Consider the following 18,906-nt stretch of genomic DNA (forward strand, 5'->3'; position numbering starts at 1 on the left):
CTCATTTCCCCTCCCCCCACCCTGTCTGAACTCGGATTTCACCAGTTTCCTCATTTCCCCTCCCCCCACCCTGTCTGAACTCGGATTTCACCAGTTTCCTCATTTCCCCTCCCCCCACCCTGTCTGAACTCGGATTTCACCAGTTTCCTCATTTCCCCTCCCCCCACCCTGTCTGAACTCGGATTTCACCAGTTTCCTCATTTCCCCTCCCCCCACCCTGTCTGAACTCGGATTTCACCAGTTTCCTCATTTCCCCTCCCCCCACCCTGTCTCAGTCAAATCCATCAAATTCAGCACCGCCTTCCTAACCTGAGATCTTCTTCCCGACCTCTCCGCCCCCACCCCAGTCTGACCTATCACCCTCACCTTGACCTCTTTCCACCTATCACATTTCCGACGCCCCTCCCCCAAGTCCCTCCTCCCTACCTTTTATCTTAGCCTGCTGGACAAACTTTCCCCATTCCTGAAGAAGGGCTTATGCCCGAAACGTCGATTCTCCTGTTCCCTGGATGCTGCCTGACCTGCTGCGCTTTTCCAGCAACACATTTCCAGCTCTGATCTCCAGCATCTGCAGACCTCACTTTCTCCTTTTTGATTATGTTGGTTGCTTTCCGAGGCTGAGGGAAGTGTAGACAGAGTCAATGGGCAGGCTGGTTTACATGATGAACTAGGCAGTGTTCACAACTCTCTGTAGTTTCTTATAGTCCGGGGAAGAGCAGTTGCTTTGCCACACTGATGCATCCAGATGGAATGCTGTCTATGGTGCGTGAATAAAAATTGGTAAGAGTCTTTACATACATGCTGAATTTCCTTAGCATCCTGAGGACTTAGAGGAGAAAGTGAGGACTGCAGATGCTGGAGAGTCAGAGTCAAAAAGTGTGGCGTTGGAAAAGCACAGCAGGTTAGACAGAGTCCGAAGAGCGGGAGAATCGACGTTCCAGGCATAAGCCCTTTATCAGTAATGTGGGGAGTGGGGGGGTCAGGGGAAGGGGGGTGAGAGATAAATAGGAGGAGGGTGGGGCTGGGAGAAAGGTGGGTGGGAGGGGGTGATGGTGATTGGTGGAGTAGATAGGTGGGAAGGGAGGGGAGATGAGGAAACTGGTGAAATTGACGTTGATGCCGGGTGCCTAGAGGGTCCCAGGGCAAAAGATGAGACGTTCTTCCTCCAGGTGTCAGGTGGCTAGGATTTGGTGGTGGTGGAGGCCCAGGGGCTTACTGTGTGGGGCTTGCAGGACTCCTTGGTGGAGTGGGAGGGGCAATGAAGTGGTCAGCCACAGAGCGGTGGGGTTATTTGGTGCGTGTGTCCCAGAGATATTCTCTGAAACGTTCCGTGAGTTGGCGTCATGTCTCCCCAATGTAGAGGTGACCACATCGCGAACAATGGACACAGTAGATGAGGTGGGTGAATGTGCAGGAAAATCTCTGCCAGATTTGGAAGGATCCTTTCGGGGCGTTGGACGGAGGTGAAGGGGGATGTGTGGGCCCAGATTTTACGCCTCATGTGGCGGCAAGGGAAGGTGCGGGTGTGGAGGGTGGGTTGGTGGGGGGCCTAACGAGGGAGTCATGGAGGGAATGATCTCTATGGAATGCTGATAAGGGTGGGCAGGGAAATATATCGCTGATGGTGGGGTCTGACTGTAGGTGGTGGAAATAGTCATAGAGTCATAAAGATGTACAGCATGGAAACAGACCCTTTGGTCCAACCCGTCCATGCCGACCAGATATCCCAACCCAATCTAGTTCCACCTGCCAGCAGCCAGCCCATATCCCTCCAAACCCTTCCTATTCATATATCCATCCAGATGCCTTTTAAATGTTGCAATTGTACCAGCTTCCACCACTTCCTCTGGCAGCTCATTCCATACACGTACCACCCTCTGCATGAAAAAGTTGCCCCTTAGGTCTCTTTTATATCTTTCCGCTCTCACCCTAAACCTGTGCCCTGTAGTTCTGGACTCCCCGACCACAGGGAAAAGACTTTGTCTATTTATCCCTCATAATTTTGTAAACCTCTATAAGGTCACCCCTCAGCCTCCGACGCTCCAGGGAAAACAGCCACAGCCTGTTCAGCCTCTCCCTGTAGCTCAGATCCTCCAACCATGGCAACATCCTTGTAAATCTATCCTCCTATTCCTGCCCTCACTAGCTCGTAGCACTGGGTGTAATCCTGATATAACTACCCTTGAGGACCTCCTTTTTAAATTTCTACCTAACTCTCTGTAATCTCCCTTCAGAATCTCAACCTTTTCCCTTCCAATGTCGTCGGTTCCAATGTGGACAATGACCTCCTGCTGACCCCTCTCCCCTGTGAGAACATTCTGACCCCTCTCTGAGACATCCTTGATCCTGGCACCAGGGAAACAACACACCATTCTGATTTTTCTCTGCTGGCCACAGAAACGTCTGTCTGTACCTCTGACTACAGAATCCCCTAACACAATTGATCTCTTGGAAGCTGACGTACCCCTCGTTGCATTAGAGTCAGTCTCAATACCAGAAACTTGGCTGTTCGTGCTACGTTCCCCTGAGAATCCATCACCCCCTACATATTCCAAAGCAGCATACCTGTTTGAAATGGGTATATCCACAAAATACTCCTGCACTAGCTGTCTACCTCTCCTACCCTTCCTGGAGTTAACCCATCTATGTGACTGTATCTGAGATGTCCCGCCCCTTCCTATAGCTGCCATCCATCACATACTGTTGCTGTTGCAAATTCCTTATGTTTCTAGCTGTCTCTCCAACCAATCCACTCGATCTGATAAGATTCGCATCCAACAGCATTTATGACAGATATAATCTGCAGTCACCCTTAAACTCTCTTTAACTCCCACATGTGACAAGAAGTACATATCACTGCAAAGGCCATTTTTGCTCCTTCACAATCTATAGACCCAGAAAATAACACCATCTTATTCCTCTACAAACACTGCCCCAGGTTAAATTAATAGCTATGGCTTATATTTTAAGTTTAATCAAGAGACTTATCTCCAAAAACGTATAAACAAGAAAGAATCCACTATACTTACTACTGCAGCCTTTCTCTTGGACAGACTTAAAACAACAATTAACTTATCTGATTCTGTGCTGTGAACTTCACCCAACAGTTCCTCCAAGATTAGTTGTGAATTTCACAGTTTGTTAATTTTCCCAGATGCACTCTGATGTCCAGCGATACATGAATTCAAACAGCAAAGGCAGTAACTGTGCAGGTTCTCTCCCTCTCTCCCTCTCTCCTGCACTGTCCTCACCATGAGCTTCCTTTGTCTGCTCTTCTCCCTTTTAAACTGCTGTTGTTTTGACTTTTTCTCCAAAGTTTCAAAACAATGCAACAGCATAAAAAACAGTAGTTGCTGCTCCTGGAATTTGAGGAAATCACCTCCAACACCTTAAATACTTCAAAATAAGGAGCAGCTCTTACAGCCAGAAATTTTTCCCGTCCTCCAAATGGTTGGGGAATAAAGCCTTGTACCCGAAGGTTGGTGGGGTTGAAGGTGAGGACAGTGGGGAGGGGGTGGGGGGGGTGGGTTCTAACCTTCTTGTGATTGGAGGGGTGGGGTTCAAGGGAGAAGGAGCGGGAAGTGGAGGAGATGCTCTGGAGAGCACTGGTGACCACATGGGAGTGGGAAATTTCAGTCCTTGAAATAGGAGGCCATCTGGGATGTTCTGGAGTGGAATTGGTCCACCTGGGAACAGATACAGTGGAGGTGGAGGAATTGGGAGTAAGGGATAAAATTTTTACAGGAGGGGGTTGGGACAAGGTGTAGTCCAGGCAGCTGTTGGTTGATTTGAAATAGATGTCTTTATTGAGTCAGTCGCTGGAAATGGAGATGGAGAGATCCAGGACAGGGAGGGAGGTGTCTGAGATGGTCCAGGTGAACTTGAGGTTAGGGTGGAAGGTTTTGGAGACGTTGATGAACTGTTCAACCTCCTCATGGGAGCATGAAGTGGTGCTGATACAGTCATCAATGTAGCGGACGAGAAAATGGGGAATGGTGCCAGTGTAACTACAGAAGATGGACTGTTCCATGTAGCAACGAAGAGACAGGCATAGCTGGGGCCCATGCGGGTGCCCATGGCTACCCCTTTGGATTGGAGGAAGTGGGAGAATTTGAAGGAGAAGTTGTTGAGGGTGTTGGTTCAGCCAATCAAATGAGTGTGTCAGTGGAGGGATACTGGTTGGGTTGGCGGGAGAAGAAGAAACAGAGGGCTTGGAGGCCTTCATCATGGCGGATAGACATGTACAGGGATTGAATTCCTGTAAGATGGAAAGATGAGACGTAGGGGCCCAGAAAAACAAAAGTCATGGAGGAGGTGGAGGGTGTAGGTGGTATCCCAAATGAATGTGAGGAGCTCCTGGATCAAGGGGGACAGAACGGTGTCAAGATATGATGAGATACGTTCAGTGGGGCAGGGGCAGGCAGAGATGATGACAATAGGTCGATTGGGGCAGTCAGGTTTGTGGATTTTGGGTAAGATTTAGAATCGGGCGGTCCAGCCTTCTGGGAATATGAGGTTGGAGGTTGTGGATGAGAGATCCTCTGAGGTGATGAGGTTGTGGATGGTCTGGAAGATAATGGTTTGATGATGGGAGGTGAGGTCTTGGTCAAGGGGGCAGTAGAAGGAGGTGTCTGTGAGTTGGCGTCTGGCTTCAGCGATGTAGACGTTTGTGCGCCAAACTACCACTGTGCCCCCCCCCCCCATTGTCTGCGGGTTTGCTGGTGAGGTTGGGGCTGGAGTAGAGGGCTGCGCGTTGCGAGGGTGAGAGGTTAGAGTGGGTGAGAAGGGTGGACAGGTTGAGGTGGTCAGTGTCATGGCGGCAGTTGGAGATGAAGAGATCGAGGGCAGGTATCAGACAGCATGGGGTGTCCAAGTGGATGGAGTATGTTGGAGGTGGGAGAAGGGGTCCTCGGGTGATGGGTGGGAGTGCTGATGGAAAATATAAGCACAGAAGTGATGGAAGAAAAATTCGATGTTGAAATGCATGGGGAATTCATTGAATTAATGGCGTTGTTTTGCTTTTGTGATCATCACATTAATGTGGGTGGACCAGGACAGATTGTTGGTGATCATCACTCCCAGGAACTTGACAGTCTCCATCATCTCCACCTCAGCTTCATTGATGCAGACAGGGACGTAGTCTCCACTCCATTTCCTGAAGTCAATGACTAGCTCCTTCCCTTTGCTGCCGTTGATGGAGAGATTGTTGTCTTGACACATGCCACTAAGCTCTCAATCTCTCCTTCTTGTACTCTGTCTTATTGTTGTTTGAGATCCAACCTACAATGGTGATGTCGTCAGCAAAGTTTTAAATGGAGTTGGGGAGGAATTTGGCCACATAATGTGTGTATATAAGGACTATTGTCGGGAGCTGAGTACACAGTCTTAAAGGCACCAGCATTGAGGATTACAGTGGAGGAGGTGTTGTCATCTATCCTTACTGATAGCGGTCTATCGGTCAAGAAGTCAAGGATCCAGTTGCAGAGATGGGAGCTGAGCTCTAGGTCTTGGAGTTTAGAGATGAGTTTGTTTGGAAGTATGGTGTTCAAGGCAGAGTTGTTGTCAATAAGTAGGAGCCTGAGATAAGTATATCCTAGTTATCCAAATGATCCAGGGATAAGTTTCGGGCCAGGGAGATGGCATTCACCATGGACCTGTTGCACCAGTAGGCGAATTGCAAAGGATTCAAGAGTGTTGCGCTGGTAAAGCACAGCAGGTCAGGGCACCTTCCGAGGAGCAGGAGAATCGATGTTTCAGGCATAAACCCTTCATCAGGAATGTGGAGAGGGGAAAGGGGGCTGTGAGATAAATAGGAAGGTGGGGCTGGGGGAAGGTAGCTGGGAGGGTGATAGATAGATGGAGATGGAGGCTGATGGTGATAGGTCTGAGGGGAGGGTGTAGCAGATAAGTGGGAAGGAAATGTGGTCTCCTCTACATAGGGGAGACAGAACACCGACTCGCGGAATGTTTCAGGGAACATCTCCAGGACACATGCACCAAACAACCCCACCGTCCTGTGGCTGACCACTTCAACACCCCCTCCCACTCTGCCAAGGACCTCCACCGCCAAATCCAAGCCACCTGATGCCTGGAGGAAGAACACCTCATCTTCCGCCTTAGGACCCTCCAACCACACTGCATCAATATTGACTTCACCAGTTTCCTCATCTCCACTGTCCCCACCTCATCTGAGATCCAACCCTCCAGCTCAGCACTGCCCTCTTGAACTGTCCCATCTGTCCATCTTCTTCCCACCTATCTGAAACATCGATTCTCCTGCTCCTCGGATGCTGCCTGACCTGCTGTGTTTTTCTGTAATTGTAGATCAGTGAGTTTCAGGAGTCATAGAGATCTACAGCTCAGAAAAGGACCTTCAGCCCATTGGTCAATAACAACCTCCAAAGTATTCTAATCCCGTTATCCTGCTCTTGCCCTGTAGCTTTGTGTAACTTGGCATTACAAGTGTGCATCTAAATACTTCTTAAATATTATGACAGTTCTGCCTGTCCCACTCTTGCAGGCTGTGAGTTCAGATATCCACCATTCTCTGAGTGAAAAAATCCTTGCATCCCCTCTAAACCTCCAGACTCTTACCATAGATCTACGTCCCCTGTCAATGATCCCTCCATCAAGGCGAAGATGTTTGCCCTGCCTATGTCCCTTATACTTTTATGCACCTCAAAGAACTAGCTGCTCAATCTCCTCTGCTCTGAGGAAACCAACCCCACTCTGTCCAACTATTGAAATTCTCTAGCCTAGGCAACGTCCTGGTAAATCTTCTCAACGCCCTTTTCAGTGGATTTCAGAATTGCACACAATATTCAAGCTATGGCCTAACCATCAGTTTTTATGTTTCTACATAACATCCCTGCTCTTAAATTCTATGCCTTGACTAATGAAGGCGTGTATACAAAATGCCTCCTTAACCACTTTGTTCAACTGTCCTGATAGCTTCAGGGACCAGTGGCCATACAGAACATGGTCCCTCAGAACCTCAGTACTTCCCAGGTTTCTATTGTTCACTGTGTATTCCCTTGCCTTAACTCTAAGAATCTAAAATAATTTGAAAATTGCTTAGTCAATTCTATCAAGTGTCAATTCTTCCAAACCCATGACCACTTTCATCTCAAAGGGCAAAGGCAGCAGATACATGGGAGTGCCACCCCCTGCAAGTTCCCCTCCGAGCCCCTCCCCTGGAATTCCCTCCCTAATGGCATTGAGGGTTTACTGACAGCACATGGACAGCAACAGTTCACGAAGGTAGCTCACTCTCACCTTCTTGAGGGCAATTAGGGAGGGATAATAAAGACTCGCTCAGCCAGCAATGACCATGTCTCATGACTGAATTTTACAAAAGTCACATTCTACTGAAAAGGCATGACCCTTGCGCACACGGAATGATTTTGCTACTTGGAAGTAGATCTTAGATGCATTGTCAAGGCTCACAGACATTGATAAATCATTATGTGTGAAACTCATGCAGAGACAGATAAAATTTAAAGTGGAAGAAAGTCGAAATAATTATACCTGTTAATGTTTTTCTGTGAAAGGCTGGGGAAGTAGAAATGTTTGAAAAAATACCTTTTATACACCTTGACTTGCCAAGCATTTGCAATGAGGATGTGCCAACTCAGTCTGACTTCTGATTCAATGCGTGTAGGAATATTCTGAGCAGTTTTGGACACCAAATCCAAGGATGTGTTGGAGATGGAGGGTTTTTCAAAGGAGGTTTACAAGAATGATTCTGGATTTGAAGGGCTTGTCACATGAGGAGTAGTTGAGGACTCTGGTCTGCACTCAATTGAGTTTAGAAGGCTGAGGGAGATCTGATTGAAACTTACAGAATACTGAGATGTGGAGGTGCTGGTGTTGGACTGGGGTGGACAAAGTTAAAAATCACACAACACCAGGTTGTAGTCCAACAAGTTTATTTGGAAGTACTAGCTTTGAAAGCTAGTCTTTCCAAATAAACCCTTTGGACTATGACCTGTTATATGATTTTTAACAGAATACTGAGAGACCTGGATAGACTGGATGTGGAGAAGATGTTTCCACTTGTAAAAGAGACCAGGACCCAAAGGTACAGCCTCAGAGTGAAGGGATTACCCTGTAGAACTGAGATGAGAAGGAGGAGTTTCTTCAGCCAGAGGGTAGTGAATCAATGGAATTCATTGCCATAGAGGGCTGTGGAGGCCAAGCCATTGAATGTATTTAAGACAGAGATAGACTGGTTCTTGATTGGTAAGGAGATCAATGGGTATGGAGAGAAGGCTGGAGATTGGGTTGAGAAACATATCACCCATGATGGAACAGCTGGAGACTGATGGACTGAATGGCCTAATGCTGCCCCTGTTTCTTATAGCCTTATGGAAATGCTCTTTATACTGCACCTGAAGGAGCTGCTGGGAAAATTCACGAAGAACTTATAAACCCTTTCACATTGCAGGACTCAAAAATACAATGAAGATGCTGGCAGCTCTTTTACATATTGTTGATGTTCGGTTTATATTTTAGTTTAACAATAATACACAGGAGTTACTGTATAAGTAAAATCCATGTGGCAAATCCATTACCAGTTTTAGCATATTAAACACTGAATTAAATTTTTTTTAAAAATAGATTTGTTTTACCACGCGGAGTATGTTAATAACTGGCATATGCAGTGGTTGGTGACTGCAATGATATGGCAATCAATTGACAAAGTTAAAAATCACACTGCACCAGGTTATAGTCTAACAGGTTTATTTGAAACTTCAAATAAACTTGCTGATAAACCTGCTGGACTATAACCTGGTGTTGTGTCATATTTAGTGTTGTCCAGCCCAGTCCAACCCCCAGCAGCTCCACATTATGGCAATCCAGGGAGAGAAGGATCATGCCACATCCTCCACACGCTTCCTGCGTCCTAACAACGCTTCCTGGCAACCGCTCCCCTGCTGAATGCTACCCTCGCTGCTCCCAGGATTGCTGCATTCTTATTTGTAATTGAAAAAAGGACAAGTTATTTGTAGTAAGGGTTTAAAAATGCCGAGAAAGAACGTGAAGAAGACCAGAAAAAAGAGGTGAATTTACGCTTTGAGAAACGAGCAGAGGAAACAATGGGAAAGAGAGAAAGAGAGAGAGAGAAAAACAGGGGGACAGAGAATGTGGGGAATGACGGCGAGATAACTAACCTGGGGCAAAAATAAAGAAGAAAATAGCCGAAGAATTACGCTTAAAAAGATAAAAGAGAATTTAATAGATAAACGCAGAGCAAACCTGGAAAATGAGAGAATGAGTGAAATAATTACACTGTTAAAAGACAGAGAAACAGTTAAAGCGAGAAATAAGGTAAACATGGGCAGCTAAAACGATCTGTCTCCAGCTGGGAGTGTTTGATGTGGCTCTGAAGAGCAAACTTAACCTGAAACAAAAACAGAAATTGCAGGAGAAACTCCGCAGCTCTGGCAGCATCTGTGGAGAGAAAGCAGAGTTAACGTTTCCAATCCAGTGACCCTCAGAATTAATTGTAGCAAGGAAAAGGTTTTGGGGGGTTGGGAGGTGGGAGGGCAAGGTGAAGGTGTGGGCGCGGTGAAGAGTGAAGGATAGATGGAGGTGAGGCCCGGAGAGTCCTTGCGGAACGCTGACAGGGGAGGGAGGGAATGCGTGACTGGAGGTGGCAGAAATGACGGCTAATGATTCTCCAGATGTGGATGCTGGTGGGATGGTAGGTAAGGACCCAGGGGTCCCTATCGTTGTCGGAGGGAAGAGAAGAGGTGAGTGCCAGGTGGCTGAGGGCTCTCTCAACCATGGTGATGGGGAACCGTTGGTGGAGGAACAAGCTGCCATCATCAGAACAGATCCAGCAGAGATGGAGGAACTGGAAGAATACAATACAGTCTTTACAGCGAAGAGGGTTACCTCAGATTACAACGGGATCTTGACCAGATGGGCCAATGGGCTGAGGAGTGGCAGATGGAGTTTAATTCAGATAAATGTGAGGTGTTGCATTTTGGGAAAGCAAATCTTAGCAGGACTTATACACTTAATGGTAAGGTCCTAGGGAGCGTTGCTTTCAAGGTTCATAGCTCCTTGAAAGTGGAGTCACAGATAGATAGGATAGTGAAGAAGGTGTTTGATATGCTTTCCTTTATTGGTCAGAGTATTGAGTACAGGAATTGGGAGGTCATGTTGCGGCTGTACAGGACATTGGTTAGGCCACTGTTGGAATATTGTGTGCAATTCTGGTCTCCTTCCTGTCGGAATGATGTTGTGAAACTTGAAAGGGTTCAGAAAAGATTTACAAGAATGTTGCCAGGGTTGGAGGATTTGAGCTACAGGGAGAGGCTGAACAGGCTGGGGTTGTTTTCCCTGGAGCATCGGAGGCTGAGGGGTGACCTTTTAGAGGTTTACAAAATCATGAGGGGCATGGATAGGATAAATAGACAAAGTATTTCCCTGTAGTCAGGGAGTCCAGAACTAGAGGGCATAAGTTTAGGGTGAGAGCAGAAAGATATAAAAGAGACCTAAGAGGCAACCTTTTCACACAGAGGGTGGTACGTGAATGGAATGAGCTGCCAGAGGATGTGGTGGAGGCTGGTACAATTGCGACATTTAAAAGGCATTTGGATGGGTATATGAATAGGAAGGGTTTAGAGGGATATAGGCCGGGTGCTGGCAGGTGGGACTAGATTGGGTTGGGATATCTGGTCGGCATGGACGGGTTGGACTGAGGGTCTGTTTCCATGCTGTACATCTCTGTGACTCTATTTACTATTACCAGTGATTTATCAGACTTTGGTTATTGATGTAATAAGAAAAGTGCAATTTATTTTTGAATGTTCTGTATTTGAACAATTTCATCACAGAAATAGAAAATAAACAATGCATAATCCCTTTTTTCAAAACTTCTAGTCCAGGTAAGAAGATGGCAGTTGTTATGAAAACTGTTAACGTCAAGGAAATACAAAATGAAAATGAAGCCGCTCTTCAAGGATATACGAATAAAATATCTAAGAAACAGACAAAACGAGCATTGACTAAAGAGCAAAGAAAAATTGTAAGTGTGACAATTCTATTCCTGTTTATGAGGTACAAAGTAGTATTTGTGTTAGCTTTGCCCAGTGGGTAGATTTTGTTACAACAAGGTCAGAATGTTTAAGGATTATTAGGAAGAAACGTAGGAATAAAAGTGAGTTGTTTGGCATCTGCAGCCCATTTCACCATTTAACTAGATCATGATAGATCGATTTCTTAAGCCCATTGACTTGTCTTGGTTCCATAGTTCGTAATATCCCCATTTTTAAAACAAAATCAGTCAAAGTTTTAAAATTTTCAGTTGTTTCTCAGTGCAACTGTAGATTAGATTTGATTCCCTTCAGTGTGGAACCAGGCCCTTCGGCCCAACAAGTCCACACCGACCCTCCAAAGAGCAACCCATCCAGACCCATTCCCCTACACCTAGCACTATGGATAATTTAACATGGCCAATTCACCTGACCTGCACATCTTTGGACTGTGGGAGCACCCGGAGGAAACCCATGCAGACACGGGGAGAACGTGCAAACTCCACATAGACAGTTGTCCGAGGCAGGAATTGAACCCGGGTCCCTGGCGCTGTGAGGCAGCAGTGCTAACCACTGAGCCACCGTGCCGCCCATAGTATTTTGGGGGAGAGAGTTCTAGATTTCCATGAAGACCTAATGTCTGCATGGCCTCCACTAAATCTACTGTTATGTCCCCTCACTCTGCACTCTCTTCACTAAAGGAAATAAAACAGTTTCGTTTTGTTTAGCAATCAGCTCCTTTAATCATTCTAAACGTAGGTGAGTAAGTTGGTTACAGCACTTAAGGAAGTAATTCTTGTTGTACTCATGAGAGCTCTCTGCAAGATTGTTTCTTATTGGAGATGCTCATTGCATGGTTCTTGTAGAATCATAGAATCCCTACAAGTGGGAAAACAGGCCATTTGGCCTATTGAGTCCACACTAACTCACCAAAGCACATCTTACCCAGACCAACCCCCTCCCACCCATCCATTTTCCTTGTAACCCTGCATTTCCTTTGTCTTACCCACCTAACCTACACATCCCCAGACACTATCGGCAATTTGGCACAACCAATCCACCCTAACCTGCACGTCTTTGGATTGTGAGAAGAAACCCACACAGACACAGGGGAGAATATGCAAACTCCACACCAACAGTTGCCCGAAGCTGGAATTGAACCTGGGACCCTGGAGCTGTGAGGCAGCAGTGCTAACCACTGAGCCACTGTGCCATCCCAATGTGTACTCATGAGAGCATGAAGGTGCAATATATAAAAAAATACAATATATAGAGATTTGAGCTATAGGGAGAGGTTGAATAGGCTGGGGCTGTTTTCCCTGGAACGTTGGAGGCTGAGGGGTGACCTTATAGAGGTTTATAAAATCATGAGGAGAATGGATAGGATGAATAGACAAAGTCTCTTCCCTGGGGTGGGGGAGTCCAAAACTAGAGGGCATGGGTTTAGGGTGAGAGCGGAACGATATAAAAGAGACCTGAGGGACAACTTTTTCACGCAGAGGGTGGTACGTGTATGGAATGAGCTGCCAGAAGAAGTGGTGGAGGCTAGTACAATTGCAACATTTAAAAGGCATCTGGATGGGTATATGAATAGGAAGGGTTTGGAGGGATATAGGCCGGGTGCTGGTAGATGGGACTCAATTAGTTTGGGATATCTGGTCGACATGGACGGGTTGGACTGAAGGGTCTGTTTTCGTGCTGTATACCTCTATGACTCTATGACTCAAATACACACCCTGGGTTTCTTATACAGAGACACTGTGCCAGATTTTCAAAGTGAGGTCAGGAATTCAAAGCCTGGATGAAATTCTGGGCCCAATCTTCCACCTCAGCTGTGTTGCTCCCTTGACATTATTTTAAAATGTATGTATCTTAATTAAGCGGGAGGTGAGATCAGCACCTAATCAACATAATGCTAAGCATCTCCAGGAGGCAGGGACTCTCTCCGAATACGGGCAGGTAGCAGCTATGATGGGGACTGCCATAACCTCATCAAAGTTAGACATCACACAACACCAGGTTGTAGTCATAGAGTCATAGAGATGGACAGCATGGAAACAGACCCTTCAGTCCAACCCGTCCATGTCGACCAGATATTCCAACCCAATCTAGTTCCACCTGCCAGCACCCGGCCCATATCCCTCCAAACCCCCATATACCCATCCAAATGCCTCTTAAATGTTGCAATTGTACCAGCTTCCACCACTTCCTCTGGCAGCTCATTCCATACACGTACCAGCCTCTGTGTGAAAACATTGCCCCTTAGGTCTCTTTTATATCTTTCCGCTCTCACCCTAAACCTATGCCCTGTAGTTCTGGACTGCCCCACCCCAGGGAAAAGACTTTGTCTATTTATCCTATTCATGCCCCTCATGATTTTATAAACGTCTATAAGGTCACCCCTCAGCCTCTGACGCCCCAGGGAAAACAGCCCCAGCCTATTTAGCTCAAATTCTCCAACCCTGGCAACATCCTTGTAAAACTTTTCTGAACCCTTTCAAGTTTCACAACATCTTTCCAATAGGGAAGAGACCAGAATTGCACGCAATATTCCAACAGTGGCCAAACCAATGTCCTGTACGCCGCAAGATGACCTCCCAACTCCTGTACTCAATACTCTGACCAATAACCACCAGGTTTATTTGGAAGCATTAGCTTTCAAAGTGCTGCTCCTTCATCAGGTAGCTGTGGAGTAGGATCATAAGACACAGAATTTATAGCAAAATATCACAGTGTCATGCAACTGGAATGATATATTGAACAAATCTAAATTGCTGTAAAGTCTTTAATCTTTTAGGATGGGTTGCAGGTTTAGGTGCATTAATATGTAAATCCCAGAAACACTTTTAAGTTACACACAGATTTTATAATAAAAAAAAGTGACATCTCAGCTCAGACAAGGTGTGAGGTTAGAGTCTGTCTGTATCCCAATCTTGGGTCAGACTGGTTCTATTTCTAAAGTAGGAATTTATAAAATGTCACATGGACTGTCTGCCTACAGATTGTATGCTTTTTGAGCAAAACAGAATGTGTCTGCAAATATAATTCTGCAAATGCAAATTCACTCCATAGACGTGTGTGTGAGAGAGAGAGAGAGTGTGTGTGTCTGTGAGTGTGTGTGCACATGTGAGAGTGTGTGTTTGCATGTGTGCGTGCTTGGTAGATAGTCAACTTATCAGGCCATACCCTTCAACCAGAAGAGATTGAAATTCTCAGCCAAGGACTCAATTTCTGCCCCACCACCCAATGGACCCCATTGGTCTTGCAGCAGCCACGGAGAAATTCATCAGATGAATGAGACTCCGTGAATTCTTCCAAGAGGTCAGCAGTGATCCCAACTAGACAAGCAGAGAACTGGAACAGTCATCAGAGAGATCCATAGTGGAGCAATTTGGACCCATCTGGAGGACCGCTGCCCCGGGCTTGACATGTACTTTCAAACTGTCAGGAAATATATAAATGCCAGATTCATCAGCCGTACCCACGACGTAGAGCAAAACCTCACCTGATCACAACACAACACCATCCATGCTCTCAAAACCAATCACAACATTGTCATCAAGCCAGTAGATAAAGGAGGAGCCATCATCATTCAGAATAGAACAGATTACTGCAAGCAAGCGTACTGAAACTGAACAACTAGGAACACTACAGGCAACTAACAGCCAATCCGACCAAACAGCACACTCATGAACTAAACACATTGATCAGGACTTTTGATCCAGTTCCTCAGAGTTCCCTACGCTCTCTCATCCCACGTACTTCTCATGTAGGGGACTTCTACTGCCTTCCAAAGATGCACAAAGCCGACACACCAGGACATTCCATCGTATCAGGCGATGGCACCCTGTGTGAGAACCTCTCTGGCTATATTGAGGGCATCTTGAAACAGGGCATTGTACAGGGGACCCCCAACTTCTGTTGCAACTCTACAGATGTTTTTACAGAAACTCAGCACCCACGGATCAGTCAAACTGTGAACATTCCTCGTCATGATGGATGTGTTAACACTCTACACCAGCATCCTCCACGATGACGGCAACACGGCAATAGCCTCAGTACTCAACACCAACATCTGCCAATCTCCGAACACCATCCTACTACTCATCTGCTTTATCCTCGACCAAAACATTTTCACCTTTGACAACCAGTTCTTTATCCAGACACACGGAACAGCCATGGGAACCAAATAGGCACTGCAATATGCCAATATTTTCATGTACGGGTTCGAACAAGACTTATTTGCTGCACAGGGCCTCCAATCAACATTATACACCAGATGTATTGATGACATTTTCTTCCTCTGGATTCATGGCGAGGAGTCACTGAAAGAACAACACAGTGATATCGACAAGTTTCATCCCACCATCAGACCTACCATGGACTACTCTTTAATATCTGTCTCATTCCTGGACACACACATCTCCATTAAGGATGGGCATCTCAGTACCTCACTCTACCGCAAACCCACAGATAACCTCACAATGCTGCACTTCTCCAGCCTCCACTCTAAACATATTAAAACAGCCATCCCCGATGAACAAGCCCAACACATATACAGGATCTGTTCAGATGAGGAGGATTGCGATGAACACGTGAAGGTGCTCAAGGATGCCCTTATAAGAATAGGGTATGACACTCAACTCATCAATTGCCGGTTCTGACATGCCACAGTGAGAAACTGTAATGACTTCCTCAAGAGACAGACATGTGATGCGACCTTCGTTGTCCGGAAACCACACCATGTTCTTTGCAGCTTGCAACACATTATTGATGAGGATGAGCATCTCGCCAAGGCCTTCCCTACGACTCCATTTCTCACCTTTAAACAACTACCAGACCTTTAGCGGACCATTGTTCACAGCAAATGACCCAGTCTTCAGGACAACATTGACCACAACGTCATACAGCCTTGTCATGGCGACCACTGCAAGATATGTCAGAATGTCGACATGGATACCCCCATTACAAGTGGGCACACCACCCACCATGTACGCTGTAGATATTCATACACTGCAGGCAAGGATGCCCCGAGGCATGGTACATTGGCGAGACCAAGCAGACGCTACGACAATGTATGAATGGACACCACGTGACAATTGCCAGGCAGGGGTATTCCCTTCCAGTTGGGGAACACTACAGTGATTACAGATGTTTGGATCTTCAGGTGACCATCCTCCAAAGCAGACTTTGGGGTATGCAACAAGGCAGAGTGGCCAAACAGAGACTGATAGCAAAGTTCGGTATCCATGGAGATGGCCTCAACGGGAACTTGTGTTCATGTCACACTAGAAGTGACTCCACTACGCATGCACGTGTATATATACACACACACACGCGCACACACACCCTCTCTTATATACATACAAACATACACCCCCCCACACTCACACCCATGCACAAACCCTCTCACAGGCTTATACTCCATCACAATCATGCACACACACTACCAAGCATGCTCATATGCAAACACACACTCTCTCACGTGCACTCACACTTACGCACTCACTCTCTCTATCTCTCATACGCGCACACACACATATAAGTATATGGGGTGAATTTGTATTTGCAGAGTTATATTTGCAGACACAGTCTATTTTGCTCAAAAAGGAATACAATCTACAAGCAGTCAATCCATGTGACACTCAAGATTGGGATACAGACAGACTCTAACCTCACACCTTTAATGCAGCAGAAATTAGCCACCAGGATACATGAGCACCAACTAGCCACCAAAAGACATGACTAATTATCACTAATATCCATACACACAGATGAGGAGAGACACTAGTACGACTGGGACAATTTATCCATCTTGGGACAGGCTAAACAAAGACACGCACGGGAATTCTTAGAGGCCTGGCATTCAAACCAGAACTCCATTTACAAACATATCGATTTGGACCCCATTTACCAACCTCTCAGAAACAGAACTGGAAGTGATATCACCCACCTTAAGTTAGCTTGAGAATGTGACTAAAATGAAGTTCTGCAATTTACATATTAATGAACTGAAACCTGCAACCCATTCTAAAAGAGGAAAGACTTAACAGCAATCGAGATTTGTTCAATACATCATCTCAGTTGCATGACACTGTGATCTTTTGCTATAAATTCTGCTCCACAGCTACCTGGTGAAGGAGCAGCGCTTTGAAAGCTAGTGCTTCCAAATAAACCTGGTGGATTATAACCCGGTGTTGTGTGATTTTTAACTTTGTCCACCCTAGTCCAACACTGGCATCTCCGAGTAGTAACCTCATCAAACAGAGCAGGCAGTTCCTCAGAGGGTCTGCAGAACCAATGTATGAGACATGGGAAAAACTGAGGTAATGTGCATGATTGGGTGAAATATACCCAAAAACCTCTTTCACTTTAATTATCAAACGATCTTCACTTACTGTGCAGAGTACCCGAGGGCATTAAACTGGATTCGCTGGAATTTCCACGGAAAATAGAGTATTAACATAAGGAAATGATGCTACACCTCTGCAAATCATTGGTCAGACTACATTTAGAACACAGAACATAGAACGTTACAGCACAGTATAGGTCCTTCGGCCCTCGATGTTGCACCGACCTGTGAAATTAATCTGATGCCCATCTAACCTACACCATGCCATTATTATCCATATGTATGTCCAATGCCCATTTAAATGCCCTTAACATTGGCGAGTCTACTACTGTTGCAGGCAGGCCATTCCACGCCCCTACTACTCTCTGAATAAAAAAGCTACCCCTGATATCTGCCCTATATCTATCACCCCTCAATTTAAAGCGATGTCCCCTCATGTTAGCCGTCACCATCCGAGGAAAAAGGCTCTCACTGTCCACCCTACCGAACCCTCTGGTTATCTTACACAAGTCGATGGATAACAAGGGAGAGAATAGGACCCCTCAAAGATCAGCAAGGTGGCCTTTGTGTGGAGCCCGCAGAAGATGGGGGAGATACTAAATGAGTATTTTGCATCAGTGTTTACTGTGGAAAAAGGACGTGGAATATATAGACTGTAGGGAAATAGATGGTGACATCTTGAAAGATGTCCATATTACAGAGGAGGAAGTGCTGGATGTCTTGAAACGGTTAAAGGTGGATAAATCCCCAGGACCTGATCAGGTGTACCCCAGAACTCTTTGGGAAGCTAGAGAAATGATTACTGGGCATCTTGCTGAGATATTTGTATCATCGATAGTCACAGGTGAGGTGCTGGAAGACTGGAGGTTGGCTAATGTGGTGCCACTGTTTAAGAAGGGTGGTAAGGACAAGCCAGGGAACTATAGACCAGTGAGCCTGACCTCGGTGGTGGGCAAGTTGTTGGAGGGAATCCTGAGGGACAGGATGTACATGTACTTGAAAAGGCAAGGACTGATTAAGGATAGTCAACATGGTTTTGTGCGTGGGAAATCATGTCTCACAAACTTGATTGAGTTTTTTGAAGAAGTAACAAAGAGGATTGATGAGGGCAGAGTGGTGGAGGTCATCTATATGAACTTCAATAAGACATTCAACATGGTTCCCCATGGGAGACTGCTTAGCAAGGTTAGATCTCACGGAATAAAGGGAGAACTAGCCATTTGGATACAGAACTGGCTCAAAGGTAGAAGACAGAGGGTAGTGGTGGAGGGTTGTTTTTCAGACTGGAGGCCTGTGACCAGTGGATTGCCACAAGGATCAGTGCTGGGTCCACTACTTTTCATTATTTATATAAATGATTTGGATGTGAGCTTAAGAGGGATAGTTAATAAGTTTGCAGATGACACCAAAATTGGAGGTGTAGTGGACAGCGAAGAAGGTTACTTCAGATTATGATTTGGAGATGCTAGTATTGGATTGGGGTGGACAGAGTAACAAAAATCAAACAAC

General features: G+C 45.9%; 1 protein-coding gene across 2 annotated transcripts in view; it reads left to right on the forward strand.

Annotated features, from left to right (window-relative positions):
* LOC122562307 (uncharacterized) overlaps window positions 1–18,906 on the forward strand; it is a 49,991-nt gene that overhangs the window by 3,341 nt on the left and 27,744 nt on the right. The window contains exons 1-2 of one of the 2 annotated variants that reach the window (XM_043715155.2): window positions 8,934–9,062; window positions 10,894–11,038. In XM_043715155.2, the coding sequence (XP_043571090.2) occupies window positions 9,025–9,062; window positions 10,894–11,038 (183 nt within the window). In that variant the 5' untranslated portion in view covers window positions 8,934–9,024. Of the gene's footprint in view, window positions 1–8,933; window positions 9,063–10,893; window positions 11,039–18,906 lie in introns of those variants that run through there. The other variant, XM_043715156.2, reaches the window with a different exon arrangement.

Source organism: Chiloscyllium plagiosum, unplaced genomic scaffold (genome assembly GCF_037043375.1).
Source record: "Chiloscyllium plagiosum isolate Xiang-an unplaced genomic scaffold, Cpla_swu_hap1 HiC_scaffold_25, whole genome shotgun sequence".
In the NCBI taxonomy this organism is placed as follows: domain Eukaryota; kingdom Metazoa; phylum Chordata; class Chondrichthyes; order Orectolobiformes; family Hemiscylliidae; genus Chiloscyllium; species Chiloscyllium plagiosum.